The following is a 15,936-nucleotide window of genomic DNA, read 5'->3' on the forward strand; positions in this document are numbered from 1 at the left end:
TGGCCAGAAATCAAGCTGGATTAAAAAAAAAAAGAAAAGAAAAGAAAAAAAAACAGGCTTGTGGCTGAGCCTAAAAAGAAGCAAGTATTTTAACTGTCTTCAAAAGATAGAAGGAGCTGTAAGCAGAATAGCCTTGTGATGTTCACATAGAAGAAGTCTGTGGAGAAGAATTTGTGCTTTTTTCCATCAAGAAGTGTGAAAATCTTCCCCAAGAACATTATCAAACACAATATGTATTAATTATTCCAATATGACTTGTAATTTTGCTTTTTCATTGGATAGAAAAGTAAATAATGAAATATAAAAGTAATTCCAAATTAATGTATAAACGTTTCACCGATAAGGTAAGATCAGTAAAATTTTTCAACAAGTCAGTATTTGCAAATACTCTTTGAACTTCTTATGACGGATGGAGGTGAGCAAAAAATATGTTCACAATATGAAAAAAGAGCATGACTACAGGAGGTCCTAACTTTTAAAAATATTAATTCAATTTTATAATATGACTGTTAGTTTCATGGAGAAATGCTTTATAAAGGAATTCAACCTCCCTTATGTAAACTCATTTCCAAAACCGGCCACAAGAATACATTGTTTAACCAATGAAGAATTCTAATAAAATCAACATTGAAAAGTAAGTTGTACTCTTGGTTAATGGTTGAACAGCCATAGTAAGAGTCAGTTGCTGTCTCTTTCTTGGATAACATATATTAAAAAGAACGGTAAATCAAATTAATAAGTTGGACTAACAATGTTTGAGTTATTCCTACATTGGTTTAATAGGTCCTGATTTCAACAGCCGTTACTAAGCAGCAAAAGATTACACACTTTTTCTGACATAACAGAGATTACTATATAATGTTTAAAATAAAAAGCACTGAAGTTAATGGAAAGACTGGCTGGCATCCACACGCTTTGGCTCAGAACCCTAGTGTGTTTATGAGATATTCTAGACGCAGTGTAAAAGGAGCATAATTTTATCTTAAAAATGATGAAAACATGCAAGGCCTTTTGTAGACAGAAAGCACCTTTCATAAGAAAATATCCTGATAACCAATTAAGGTCTTACAATCAAATGCAATCAAATTCTTCCTTCTTTTTTTTTCTTTTTTCCTTGCTCTGTTTCTTTTTGCCTTAAAAAACAAGGCATATGTTTCTTTTTTTTCTATAAAATGCAAGGCATATGTCAACTCTCAGTACATCTTCCTACTCAATAGAATTAAGAAGAGATGATGCATAAACACTTCCACATTCTTCAAAATCATCCTTAAGACTTTCCTGAAAGGTCCAAGTCCACCACCACTACATACAAAATCACACAAACTTACAAAATACTTTCTTTGTTCAACTTACTAGGAATAGGTCTAAGGACGTCAGGAATGAGAATCTCCACCAAAGCCTGGTACATCACATGGTCACAGTTACACATCCACTTCAGAATAGATTCATTTTTGCACAGAGTAATCAGCTTTGATTTTGGAAGTCGACTTTCTATTTCACTCAGATTGCTGGTGTGAACAAATGAAGCAAATCAGTAAATAAAAATACATTTATATTCAGATAAAAATATAATAATAGGCATTGAGGATTATTATTTAATTAAACAGATGTCTCAATCACATTAAATAGAATTTCTTTACACCTTGTAACATGAAACTGTATTAAGGGAAAAGCTTCAATGTTTCTTCTACAGCCCATCCAGGAGAAGAAGAAAGAAGAATCATTTTCACAGAATCATAGAATCACAGAATCCTTAAGGTTGGAAGGGACCTCTAGAGATCATCTAGTCCAACCCCCCTGCACATGCAGGGTCACCTAGAGCACGTGGCACAGGACTGCGTCCAAGCAGGTTTGGAAGATCTCCAGAGAAGGAGACTCCACAACCTCTCTGGGCAGCCTGTTCCAGGGCTCTGTCACCCTCACTGTTAAAAAATTTTTCCTTAAGTTCTTGTGGAACTTTTGATGCTTTAGTTTCTGGCCATTTTTATTTTTTCACTTCAAAGAACTCTGCAGAATACTGTGCTACAATACTTTGACTTCAGTTGTCCCAAGAAAAGAAGAAATGGAAGACATATTCATTTCAAAAATGTAGTTAGACACCCACAAGGTACTTTACTGCATTACCACACAAGGTTATTTTTTCTAGTTAAGTGAAGCATATGAAAGAAATTACAATTTCCTTTTATTTGATATCTCTTCTATTACCATGATCAGCCCTGAACGCAGAGAAATGTTTACTGACCTTGGTTCAGTAATCGTAGTGCCATCAGTTGGAGTTGAGGGAGAATAGCGCCAGAAAGTTTGCCACAATTTTTCTATCAGGCTGAACTGAAGATTTACTACCACATCCAATATTGCCTGAAAAATAAAAAGCAAGCACAGATAGTCTTCTGCCCAGTTACTCCCAACTCCAAATTGAACTATAGCTGTAGCTATTTTTCTTCTTCATGATTTAGCAGAACAAAGGCAATCTACATTTCTGAAGTGAATAAGCATTTAAATAGCCTTGCTGTTAGTTACAACTATCCAGAAATATAAATTACACTCTAATAAGGCCTAGTGCAAATGCACATAAGTCCTCAGAAAAGAACACCTACATAAATTTATTAAGTGAATTCACCCAAACAAAACATTTACCAATATTGCCAACATAAAGAAAACCTGCCATTTGATTTATTAAGATACTTCAGAACAGATTTGAATGCATGTTTAAAAATATTCTAAAAGATAGGCTATTTAATATGAAATGTGACTTAAGCATCTTAATCTGTTTCCTAAAGAGAAGAAAAAATATTTTTTACTGCTTTTAATGTAAATAAAGAAATGATAATCTGTCATGCATTTTCTATTAAGAAACCAAATATCTGCACATATGGTCTGCAATCTATTTTCTCTGATGTCCTGAAAATATATACATTTCACTCTCCTATGTGTTACATATTGTTTTCTTGTCCTGTAAAGAAAGACTCCAGAAAAAAAAAATGATTTGCTCATGTCATTGCAATGAAATACGCGAAGTATTTCAGGAGAAGAAAATGTAATTAATGTGCCTGCACTATGCTTTGTATTACTCTTTTGTAAGTAAAGATCGCCACTAGAAGTGATGAATTTTCAATGTAGGAAGTACCTCACAGTGCTCTCGATACAGACTCTGCAGAGATTTTATGTCCTCAAAGGTAGTACCATCTGGCAAAGAAGATATTTCAACTTCTCCAAACTCTGGAAGTACTCGAGATGCATCTGTTTCCATGACAACATTAAGGAAAAAAAACTATTTTGAATGGTGCCAAGTACAGTTTAAATTAGAAAATATTCAAGAGCAACACAAAGAAATTAATTACAAAAGGTCGTAATGTTAAAAAAATACTCTTATACATGTTACATTTAAAAACTGTACAAATCAGCCAGTACTTTTCAAGCAAAAGCTGATATGAAATTACTCTTGACAGGTTATGAAGGATGTCATATATAGGCACACATACACACATATATATTACATCTGTATAGAAAAATGCAAAATGCAAAAATTTTCAGAATATTACAGGATGAAGCCAAATAGTTACGTTGATATGTAAAAGATTAACATAATTTAATGGTTTTTGTTTTGGTAAGCTGAAGAATTTATATGTAGTTACTTATGATAGAGTTTAGTAGGCTCAACAATATATTTTTATTTGAAATTTCCTTTCAACTTTGGCTTGCAACTGAAGCCAATGTGTGCTTTTAGTATTTGTCACAAATGTTTCCAAGAGACAGGCTGGTTTGAAGGAAAAATGCATCCAGAGCTGGAAGGGAGGTGGGCACATGCAAAGGAAGATTCAAAACATGTTAATTCTACCCCCTTTGTTCCCTGTGATTTCAATAATAATTGAATTAGGACAAAGGATCTTGTAAATGTCAAAATACAAACTCAAAAAAAAGAAAGCCTATAGCAATGGGCTTACTATTGCAGTAACAGCCAGTCAGCCTTTTTACATAAACAAGTTGCTAATTACTATTTGTTTCCACTATTCAGAATTTTAAATGCAGAGCTAGATCTGTGAATGTATATCTGGAACGTTTTAAACATGAACCTTGGAGCTCTCGTTTTAACTATTTGGTTCTTCCAGTTTCCAACACATTAAAAATAGACCACTTGCCGGCAGGTTGCAACTGCAATGCGTAAAGAAACCCAACACTTTATTTTTATTTTAAAAACATAGAAATGCTGTAGTGAATGTGTTGGAAACCCATTAGCAATTAGCAGAATTTTGCATGGCAACTTCATTGCAATCTATCTAGTATTACATGTAGCTTATAAATATATTTGCATCTTTTTGCTCTTATATGATAAGCACTATATATTTTACAATACGGAATATGTAGTTTAACCACCTTTTTGTTCTGTTATTAACAAAAATTTTTAAAAGGTCTTGATGACTTCAGAAATAATTATTGTACCTATGTGACTTAATACTCGTGATGATAATGATAATTTTTATTTTTACAGCTGTTTAAAACAGACTTTCATACCTAAAAATTGTTGATGGTGTTGACTTTGGGCAATTACAGTTTGTTCAACAGATGTGCCTGTCTGTTGACCACTTCCTGTGAAGCCATCTGCAACTCCATCCACTTTCTGCATAGGCTTATACCTAGAAAAATACCAAACATGGAATTAGCACTTCTGTTCATTTCTTCATAAAAGACGTAATTGATGTTATGTCTAATTCCTGAACCCTGAAATAAAGTTTTCCCACTTCATGTAGAGGAAAAATAATAGAATAATTTACTTTTTTTTTCATGTAAGAAGAAACAGTGTGACTATGAAAGGCTAAAACATTACTAATGCATTGCAGAACTCATAAGGTGGTATTAAAGAACCAGTAGAACTTCTTGTGCAAATTAGCTTAGAAAGAGCATATCTCTAAAAACAGCTGATTTACATCAAGAAGAACCACACCTTTCCCTTTCTAGTGACCTGTCTTCCCAAGAATTAAGTAATTGAAAAATATGCGTTCATTAACTTAACCATTATCTGAAGACAAGATGCTTGAAGGAAATTTGAAATGCAAGAAACAACTCTCAAAAGGTTAGGAGGCCTGAGAAAGTGACTCAGAGTTCTAAAATCTTCATTAGTCATGTCTCAAAACTTTTATAAATGATAAAGGTATAAACTTTTATAAAAGACAATGATTTCTGTGATATAAATGTTTTTTTTGTGGGCAAGTGTTCTAAGAAATCAATCTGACAGATTCAAGTTCCTGCCTGTCGAATGCAAGTGAGAATTAACCCTCTCCCAGATTTTAATGACAATGTCTAGTTGCCACTACAATTCCTATTCAATATCCTGGGTATTCCTGACATGCATTTAAAGATACAATAACATAATATATACAAAAAGTACACTTTTCAATAGAAGGACTCTTGGACTGATTAATTTGAAATTTTATAACGTTAGGAATGTTAATGCTTGGGAAGAAAGAAAATACCTATGAAAATCTCTAGGACATTTATGTGAAGATATCGCTTTTTGTAACAACATAGTGAAAATCCTATGTCGGATGAAGTTAATCCTCAGTAAGAATTTTGCTTTAAAAAGACTTTAATAAGAGTAAAATTTCATCTCTGGGAAATCAGTAGCCCTTACTACAATTTCCTAAGTGGTAAAATTTAGCTTTTATAGAATTGTCCAGCCTTTTTGTTTCATTATTTTGCCTTCTACCAACATAAAATCTATTCCATTTTCACTTTTTATCTAAAACTATTGTCATTAATTACTGAGAAACTAGTCACTGAAAATAATAATTGACCTTACAAAAATATTATAACTTTCAAAAGATACTTCACTCAAAGGTATTGCTTGATTTTTATATAGCTTCATATTAACACAGTAATAGTTTCTAAAGTTTTAATTGATGAGCAATATTTTCTGAATTTGTGAAAAGCTTCGATATCCAGCAATACAAAAGCACTGATATCCAAATATGGAATAAGGTAATTCAGAAATGATGCAGAATGATATGGTTCCCTGGCTACCCACTTAGTTTAGAATACAACTTCATTGACTCCCATAGTCTACTTGAGACATAATTAACAAACAGAAAATTTCTCTCTCACTGCAGAACAGATTAAGAACTTCCAATTAAAATTCATGAAAAGTAAATACTCCATATTCATTAATAAGATAAAGCAGAAAAAAGAATGATAATAAAAATGTCTGTCTGATGTTAAAAGCACATACAGAAGTGTTCAGACAAAGGAACAAGCTGAAAACAATCAAAACTGTGAGAAATCAAAATCACTAAATAGAAATGGCAGTTTTTTCATTTACATTTTTTCTCCTCCAAAATTATACATTAAACTCTAACTTCATGAAGAAAGAGAACAACACCATAAAAATACACCATTTCTCTGTCTGCCATGTAAAGAACTGATGCTTTGATATGGCTTGCTATAAAATCAATGTTATAGTAGACAATATATCCAGGAAGTGTGAGAATATAGGCAAGACTACAGTAAATAATACAGGTTATTTTCTACATAAAAAAAACATGCAGGGTAAACAAAATACTTAGAAAATAGTAATACTTTCTGATCAAAACAATATATACATCTTTAGTGAATGCTACGATATAGGGTGGATAGCAGCATGTTTGTTGTACATATTAAAATATATGTTAGCTAAACACTCGTATCCTATAAATGAAAGCAAAAGGTATAATTGGTATGTGCACAAATTGAAAGATGTATTTGAAAATACCTGCAAAACTGGAAGTTTAATTCTGCGAATGAAACTGAAAACATACATTGTGAAGAATGTCCTAAGAGAAAAATAACTGTGCTTATACCTAATTTCCCTACTGTAAACCATAAAGATAACTCAATTTCTAAGTTACAAGGTTCTGTTTATGAAGAGATAAACCAAAACAGCCTAAAAATTAATCTTGACTTTAGGGATTTCATCTCTGCTACAGTTCCCTGAAATGGTCAGACAAGGAAAACTTAAGGGCAATAGATTTCACAATGATACTGTAGTAGCATACTACTGCCAGTCCTGAAACTGTGCCAATATATTTGGCATAACATTAGATATCATAATAGTTTATTTCTTCCCAATAATCTTTGTGTGAGCTCCATTCACTGCTGGTCAAAGCTTCAGCTGATCCAGAATTGATGGATAATACAAACATTTAAACACCATGCTTTCTCCTCCCATGGAAAACATCCAGCAGCAGGATGTTCCAGGCAAGTCAGGATTTCACCTGCAAATCTGAGTCATACAGCAGGTCCAGCTGAAAATTTGTTTTAGCTTCCAGCCAAGGGAGCCAGATACAGTTTTTAACTATGCATTTCTTCACTGCAGTTCAAAGCTACTTTATGCTTCTCTATCGGTGGTTGCTGTCTGCAAACCATGGCCTCAGCTGGAAGATAGGACTGCTAGCATCTCTGATCTGTAGTTATCTAACTTCTAACACTAACTTCTGTGTGCTACTCATACACTCACACATATATACACAATACAAGCATATCTCAGTTTCCATTAAAAATAACCAAACAAAATATATGGACATTTTAATAAACAGGGAATACAGTTTGATGCTGTATCACCAAGTAAGGTTATAAAGAGGGAAGAATAGTGAAGTCAACATGCCAGACTGTAAAATATTGGTGTTTTACATATTTGTTAATCCTTGTTCACAGAAACTGTTTTAGTATGTATATTCTTTATGAGATAAAATGTTTTGTGACCATCAAACTTTGCTTTAAAAAGCCTGTTTTTATCAGAAAATTTAACATTTTCAGGGTCAGATGAAGCATATTGTATAACTAAGGATGATTCACAATTTCCAACTTTAATGAAAACCTCTAACTTTCTGGATGAACATCCTTCTGCAAACTTCTATATTTAATTCTGTACTGCTGGCATTTTCTTTGCCGCGCAGAATAGAGACAACAAACACTTTTTCACAGTGTTAAATGTCAAAGTCTTTGATGTCTTTGTTTTATTTATTTAGGATGCCAGGATTTAGGCCAGCTGAAATTCAAAGCTCTGTGCTCTCCTGAACAAACTCAAGGGATGAACAAATATCCTCAGAACTACTTTATATGAATCATACACCAGCAGGACTCTGTAAACAACACTTCCACTTCTAAGATATCTAAGAAATCACAAGTTTTCAAGAGTATATACAGAGAACAACTTAAAAGGCAAAAAGGTAATTACTGAGATTTCCAGGGCAAAGAGATACAAAGCTTCACGTGGGAAGACATATTGGGTTGGCTAATTTTAAGTATTTAACACCAAAATGATCAATGGCTGTGCCTTCTCCAGACAATGTTGGAGACAGCTGATAGAGGCTTTCACTTCTCTCCATTTCTGTTCTGTTTTTTTCTCACCTGTAGAATCAAAGCATAACCGACCTCTTTACCACAACACAGTATTTCTCATGTAACTGAGACACCTCTTCAAGCAACTTCCCAGTATATTGTCTTTTACTCCCTTCATCAAAATCTGTACAAATTTTTGAAACAAATATTAAGATTGGCATGAATTAACTATATTAACTATGAGCAGAAGGGTTTGTGTGTGGATGTGGACGTGCAAAACTCAGATTAAAAGGAAGGTATGCCCTATAGAAAAGTTTAGCCATTCCTTTCTGATTAAAACTTTTTTTTTCCCTCAAGAATTCCCAGAACAATTTTTTTTTTCTCGAGAACTCTCAGAAAGTGCAATGGCTTTCAAACACTTCTGAATATTCATGTGAACCCCAGAAACAACAGATGCAAAGAGAAAATTCTTAAATTACCTTACAGAGAAACTATTCTGTTCACTTTATTTACTGTGAAGAGAAAGAGATCAACACCAAGCTGAGCTTAATCATGAGCTTACATAAATAATAAAGGAAATGAAGAAACAAAATTTGAAATCCAAGCTCTAGCGACTTCTCTTCAGCTAAAAAACCTCAAGTCTTTTTGCAAACCGATAAAAAATTTCTAGGGCCATATTTTCTCATGTTGACTCATACCTGCAACAGTGATGTCAACTGCACATCTGCAAACTTTTATCCTTACAGCAGGGAATTTGCATTAGAAGTTGGTTTTCTTATTCATCCAAGCAAGAAAAATCAAGGTTTTAAGAACCAGAAATACTAATAAGTATTCATATTTATTTCACACTGTACCTCTGTTTCTGCTGCATGGGCTGTTGTCTCATAGCCATATATTGCATGTCCTCTTGTAGTCGATTAAGAGGAGAGTCTGGCTTGACACGAATCCCATAATAATGATATTTGGAATTTCCCCTTTATGGGAAAAAAAAAGATAGGAAAACAAAGAACAAAAGCATCAGCTTTATGCAGAAATATCACATTTACTTTACAGTTTGCCTTACCTGTAAAACACTTGCAAGTTGGGATTGGCCCTCGTTTCACACCTGTTGTAATTCTACCAACTTAGGAAATTACTTCACTGTCATAAACTAGTATTTCTCAATATTTTACACCAAGAATCTACTTGAAAAAGAAATATAAAATACAGAAAAGTGAAAACCATCTAGAAATGGGGAAAAGTGCAGTTCTTAAAATTTCCAAACAGCAAGTTGTATTTTAAATGCACCTGCAATATATATAACAAAATTTAAATACATGAACTCAAAAGATCAGAAAAAATAAAAATACTATTACTTGTGGGAAAAGCATAAATGCTCCACATTAATACATGGAATTGACAGAAAAAGAGTTGGAATGTTAAGACACTGATTTTATTTGTTTACAGAATAGCATACAAGTTTCTTCACTGTTCACTGTTATTATTCTTATTTTCTATTATAATTTGAGATTTCATTAACACAAACCTAGTTCCAAGCCTTCTGGTCCTTAATCCCATGAAGATGGATCGTATGAGTTTTCCAAAGGAGGCAGCATTGACTGGATCCAACTTGTGCTCCTGACAATGTCTTAAATAATGATTATAAAGGGTACTTCTTGGGAGACTCACTCCTTCTGCAGTTTCATAGTTGTCTAAAAGCCACTGGAGCTATATCAAAAACAAAAGAGTAAAAAAGAGTAAATTCAATATTATTTTATTTTTTAAAAAATCTTAACCATCCAGTATCAAACATACATCATTTCTGAGACCACTTTTCAGGTTTGTTAACCAATGGATCTATTCTTCAGTGAAACAGATTTTTTAAATGCTAGCTACAATATAGTGTTTTGTGATCTTCAAAGTTAGCAAGAATTAGCTGAACTCATTGCACTTGTGACCTCTAGTAAAATTATTATTTCTTAAAATATTTTTGAGTCAATGCTACAAACCAGCACTTCATAAAATTATGTATAATTTGCAGAGAAACAAAAGCCATAAAGAAATAGTCATAAACATAATTCCTATAAATTGGAAACAAATTCCTTGTGTTAATAATAATTTCATCCACTAAAAACCCAAGCCAAGAATATTGCATCTTCGTGCTTTACAACTAAATCTTACTCTAATGAGCTAGATAGATAGATAGTCACACAAATATATAATAACTTTCAATTTAGTTCAATAAAGCAGAAACACTAAAAGCAGAAACAATAAAGGATATACAAGATGTATGCGTTTATTATATTTAATGTATTGGTCTGGAGGATTATTTACTTTTAGCATACTACTACAAATTTGTTTCATCAATGTTCCATGGAAGTTGCAATTTAAAGAACATGTATATCAATATTATAGTGTGCATTATTCATGAAATATGAATACTTTTACTTCTAGCTTTTTCGTTATTGAAAAACTATTACATATTAAAAGACCATAACAAATACAGTTGGCTTGTAGCTTTGTTTTAATCACAGTATGCCATTTATGATAGAAATTTACTTTATACTCTCGAACACCATTTCCATTCTTTCTTTTTATATGGTACATGTCAGCACATAACTTTTTTTTTATAATTATTTTTTTTTTTGAAAATCAATTCTACACAAATTAGAAGTAGGCTCTAAATAGTTCCAATATGGAAAAAAAAAAAGAACATTTGGAGGTAATTTTCCATTTTGGACAGACAAAAGGAAAAAGCATAGTTCATCACTTTTGCTTATTTCTCATTTTGATATAAGGCTGAAGGAAAAACATAACCATAAACATTAACCTCTACCTGAATGTTTTAAACGGCTAATTTCACAAATGACCAGACACCAGCATCTCTGTGCTTAGAAACAGAAGTCTTATAACTTTCAATTGTTGCATTTCATCTCTACTAAACAGAGTGGATAAGTACCATGAAATAATCCTAGTTCCATAAAGGGAAAGAATTGATTGACAAATAAAAACAGTTATTTCCCAATTTACTTCTATGTGAAGAATTAAAGATGCTTTCTTCCAGATGGTTTATCATCTATTAAAGCACTTTAAGTGTACTTTATTAATGATCTGAATGTCTAACAGATGTCATTTTAACCATAACTCGCATAATGCAACACTTAGAAAACAAAACTGAAGGCAAGCAGAATACAGATATTTTTGCTCTAGAGCAAGTTTAGTTCAGTAGCAAAAGCCTGAAGTCATTACTTGCTATACTACTGCCTGGAATGAATAGTGTAGCTGTTACAGAATTTTAAAATGAAAATGATCTACAAACTTTATAAATATATTCTATCTAAACAAGCTTTAAAAATACCTATTTTATTCAAGAAGATATACAATTCTGAAACTGAGGTTTTCAGATTTGAATCTTGGCTCATGGATGTACATCTCACTATCAATCAGAAACACATTTTAAAGAGTGTGTAACACAGAGAATGATAGGACTACAGCTTTCTCAGTTGTAAGAGTTTCTATTGTAATTTGCATCGACTTTAGTGCCAAATTTTTGGACTACAGAATACAATTAAACGCAGACTTACTGACATTTAAGGTGTTCAAGTCTCAGGTTAGATTTCTGTCTCTTCGCCAAAATATTATGGTCTCTTTAATCATTACATTTAAATATTTTTGATATTATTAGGATGCTTTACCATTATAAGAATTCTTGGTAAACATCAAAGGCAGATTCTAGAAGTCCTTCTGTACACTTTGTATAATTTTACTTTCCTCTTCCAACTTCAGCATCTTCTAAATGCTGAAGTTCTAATGCTACAAGATATTCTAAATGCTAAATCTTATAGAATAAATTCTTCCAGTGAATGTTACTAACTCCAACTGCCTTTGTATAAAACAATGTCAAATTTTCACAAAACAAATCTAATTTATTCCCCATATTAGCAGATTTATACAGGAGAAGAAGAAAAACAAAAACCGCAGGCCAAAACCTGCCAAAATATACATTTTTCATTTTACTTCTGAGTGACAGCCTACATCACCATACTCTAATACAACCGACCAAATTTAAATTTCTATCGCAAAACAAAGCAGAGATTTGAAACTATACACATTAGTTAGCAAAAAGCAGGAGGCAAAACACAAAAACTGAATGAGGAAAAAATACAATGCTGGTTATACTAACAGAAGAAAAAAACATGTCAAGACAGACTAACAACTTCCATAAAACTATTATTTGCGTAACAAATTTTAAATTAACTTTTGCACTTTTTCCTTTACCTCAAAATTATACATCACAATATTTGGAAATCGTCTTTTTACGCATCTATCTTCTACCTTCTTATATGGAAAACTCTTTAAGTGTAGGATTTACAAACTAAGATAAAGCAGAAGTCAGTAGAAAGACAAACATGTAATTCACACTATATATTAGACTGCTTATGATTTTTTTTTCCAGGTCATCACACAGATCTTCAGCAACCTTAAGTAATTTCAGAATTAACTTCCTATTGAGAATAAACAAAGAAACACCAAAAAATAACCTAATGATGTGACATATTTGACTCTTCTGTCCCCTTTCACATGCCCTTGAATTAGTCTGGGTACACAGACTCTTCCTTGCAGACAACTTTATTTAAAATGTCAAAACCTAGAAAATTAAGAATTATTTGAACATTATTTCGACATTTACTCTATAATCTGCAAGCAGAAGGTGTGTTAACTTTTGTTAACACAGGTACAGAACCTAAGAAACAGACACACTCTGCAGAATAAGGACATTTTAACCCCACAAAATAAAGCCACGAGAGATGTAGTGTAAGATTACAAGCAACTAAGACAAATGGTTAAGAGCAAAGGGCAGCAATAAAATCAAACAAATGTTAGGGGCAGGCTAAGCATGCAGAACAAGCCAGGGATAGTGTATGTGAAGAAGAGACAACTTACATGGCTGTTGAGAAGAGAGCTTCTGTGAGTGGACAGACCATCAGACTTTTGCAGCGTCTCAATCGCCATTTCAATCTGATAATAGATGTCATTAAAAAAAAGGACTCAAGACAAGATAGCAAAAAAAGGCTGATCAGAGAAAATTTGACAGATTGCTTAAAGATCAACAGAAATGTTTACTCCACTCCTGACTAGGGTAAATGGAGTACTAAAAGATTCAATTGCAAAGTTCCAGTGAAGGCAAACAGCCCCCCAGTGAGGCCAGAAAGACCTTTTTCTTGCATGTGAGCATCCTCACACATCCTCAAAGTCCATTACACCTCTCTCCACGCTCAAATAAAAAAAGATTCACTGAAACATTAAAAAAACTCACCAAGAAAGATTATCATTAACAATAGAAAAACACTCCCTAAATGCAAAACACACTCCCTATTTTTCCTCCAGCTATATCAAAAAGACTTGTGAGGAGCTAGGAATCAGAACTCATTTTGAAACAAAAATTCTCTCTGCAATCACAGAATGAAATCTTGCCCACAAACAACTCTATATGTTTTCTGACATTAGCTTCAAAGGAACAAGATCGCACTGGCTAAGCTCTCTTTGAACATCTCCACTTCTTGAGCTAAATGGAAATTTGGGGATTATACATACAGCACAATCCAGTCTTTAGGAAAAACACTTTGAATTGGTTTGCAATGAATTTGTCTTGTAACAATATATGAATAATACCAACAATCATAGAGCAGCATCACTCCTAATGCAAATATATAAAGAGAGTACACTTGCATCCATCCTCTTTTCTCCGAATTTTAATGCATCTTTTCCTCAAAGACAGTGTTAGAAACCAAACTGGAACTCAGCTGTAGTTTAACTAGGGAGCTAAACTAGCAAAACCAACATTGAGAATGATAGAGACCATGCAACATGCAGTAAAAATGCACATTAATTAATTAGCTACATTAAACAGTAAAAACAAAAATAATGAAAAAAGTTTATTTTTTTTGACAACTTATTCTCCTTGTTGTCAGTTTGTAATGGACTCTCCATATCCTACTGTTAATATCCCAGTATTATCCAATGATTTTAGTAATTTATCAGTTTGATCTGATGAGATCAGTCTCAATTCATCAGAGCTTAATTTGTTCTATATTCATTCTATATACAGCAGAAGCTTAAAAATACTTTATATTTGAATTTATACTTCATATTTGAATTTACTGCACATATAAAATTAGTTTTTTAAAAAGTTTTAAGCCAGAGTTTTTATTGAACTGTCAGTTAAAAAAAAAAAACCTCATCTCTCTTTTAAAGATATTTAAAACCAGCAATGCCAGCCTTTTCATAAGAAAAGTTATTGAAAATGAATTATAATTATGTAAGAAATTTTGCCCAGATATGGCAAGAATATGTTTTAAATATCTTGACTTCTTCTTGGTTCAGCGCAAAATATAGTACAGCATTCAATTACACAAAAAAGATGAAATACTAAAATTATCACTACGATAAAAATTACAAGCTTATAATGCTATCACAGTAAGACCAATTCACTATTAACTGCAGCCATCACAACATGGTACTGCAATCAAACAACAAAGAACTTAGACACATTTCAATCCTAATTCTGAATCTTAGTCACTGCTTGACAATACTTTGTTTACAGCAGTACTACAAGACTAAAGTTACACATCCTACATCTTATTGCTGCCATTGCATTACCCTCTCATTTTGCTGCAATAACTTACTGAAGCCTTTTTCAAACAACAAATCTACTAGAAATATTAATATTTAGACCAAGTGAAATGCATTCCTTGCTGATTTATTCCTTTAATGCCTTCTGGTGGTATGTTACAGGCCAAATGAAAAAAAAAAAACAAAACTTTTTTATCATTGCTGGATTTTGTTTATTTCTAATAACATTTTGCCAGTAGGGCCATGGAAAACATTGAATCTGCGCCCACAACTCCTAGATATTAAAACATGATTTTTCAAGCTATCAAATCATTATGACCATCTAGTCTGCTCTTGCTGCTAGTTCAGACTAAGTAGTGTTCGCTGCTACTAAAAGAAGTTAATAGCTTCTTCAACCTCAAGAAAGTATCACTCAGTTAGTTAGGCACTTTTACAGAGATATCTGATTTACATTCAAAATCGTCATTTTCCGTAGTCTAGAAATATTTAGCATTTCAATTAAAACTATTTTCACTGTTATCTTGCTCATTAATTCTAGTCTAAATTTTGATTGGATGAACTTTTATCTTTACCTGACAGATATGTAAGATAAATCTTCATTAGCAGAAACCTTCTTCCTACACAGGTTCATAAATTAATCTTTTAAGTATTTTAGAGCATAAATATATATGCCCAATTTGGAGGCAGATTTTCCAGACAATGAGTCATTCATCTTGCCTTGTTTGTTCCTGACCTTCTAGCTACTTCTTGATTTTCTATCATCCCAATATACTTTATTTTTAAAATCTCAAGCTTTCAGCAGATTTGAGTCCTCAGGTTTTCAAAACGTTCTACAGGAAATTAGTTACTGACTATATAGAAAACTCCAGCTACTTGAATTAGAATTTGTTCATGTGAAACTTACACAAATTAATTATATAGGCATGAAATGTTTCGTAAATATTTTGAGAATTATCACCTTGAAATTTTGTGCAAAAAATATGGAAACAAATTAATATTTCAAATCATGCACTG

General features: G+C 32.5%; 1 protein-coding gene and 1 long non-coding RNA gene across 2 annotated transcripts in view; both read right to left on the reverse strand.

Annotated features, from left to right (window-relative positions):
* LOC148593157 (uncharacterized) overlaps positions 1-15,936 on the reverse strand; it is a 263,837-nt gene that overhangs the window by 207,807 nt on the left and 40,094 nt on the right. The gene's annotated exons all lie outside the window — the stretch shown is intronic.
* Positions 1-15,936, reverse strand: part of RFX3 (regulatory factor X3) — a 98,096-nt gene that overhangs the window by 6,782 nt on the left and 75,378 nt on the right. Inside the window, exons 5-11 of the mRNA XM_088532007.1 lie at positions 13,234-13,308; positions 9,836-10,017; positions 9,165-9,284; positions 4,513-4,634; positions 3,128-3,240; positions 2,243-2,358; positions 1,354-1,508 (exon numbers count right to left, since the gene is read on the reverse strand). Coding sequence (XP_088388133.1) covers positions 1,354-1,508; positions 2,243-2,358; positions 3,128-3,240; positions 4,513-4,634; positions 9,165-9,284; positions 9,836-10,017; positions 13,234-13,308 — 883 coding nt within the window. The remainder of the gene's footprint in view (positions 1-1,353; positions 1,509-2,242; positions 2,359-3,127; positions 3,241-4,512; positions 4,635-9,164; positions 9,285-9,835; positions 10,018-13,233; positions 13,309-15,936) is intronic.

Source organism: Tinamus guttatus, unplaced genomic scaffold, assembly GCF_059628265.1.
Source record: "Tinamus guttatus ecotype Peru unplaced genomic scaffold, ASM5962826v1 Tinamus_guttatus_pri_ptg000446l, whole genome shotgun sequence".
Classification (NCBI taxonomy): domain Eukaryota; kingdom Metazoa; phylum Chordata; class Aves; order Tinamiformes; family Tinamidae; genus Tinamus; species Tinamus guttatus.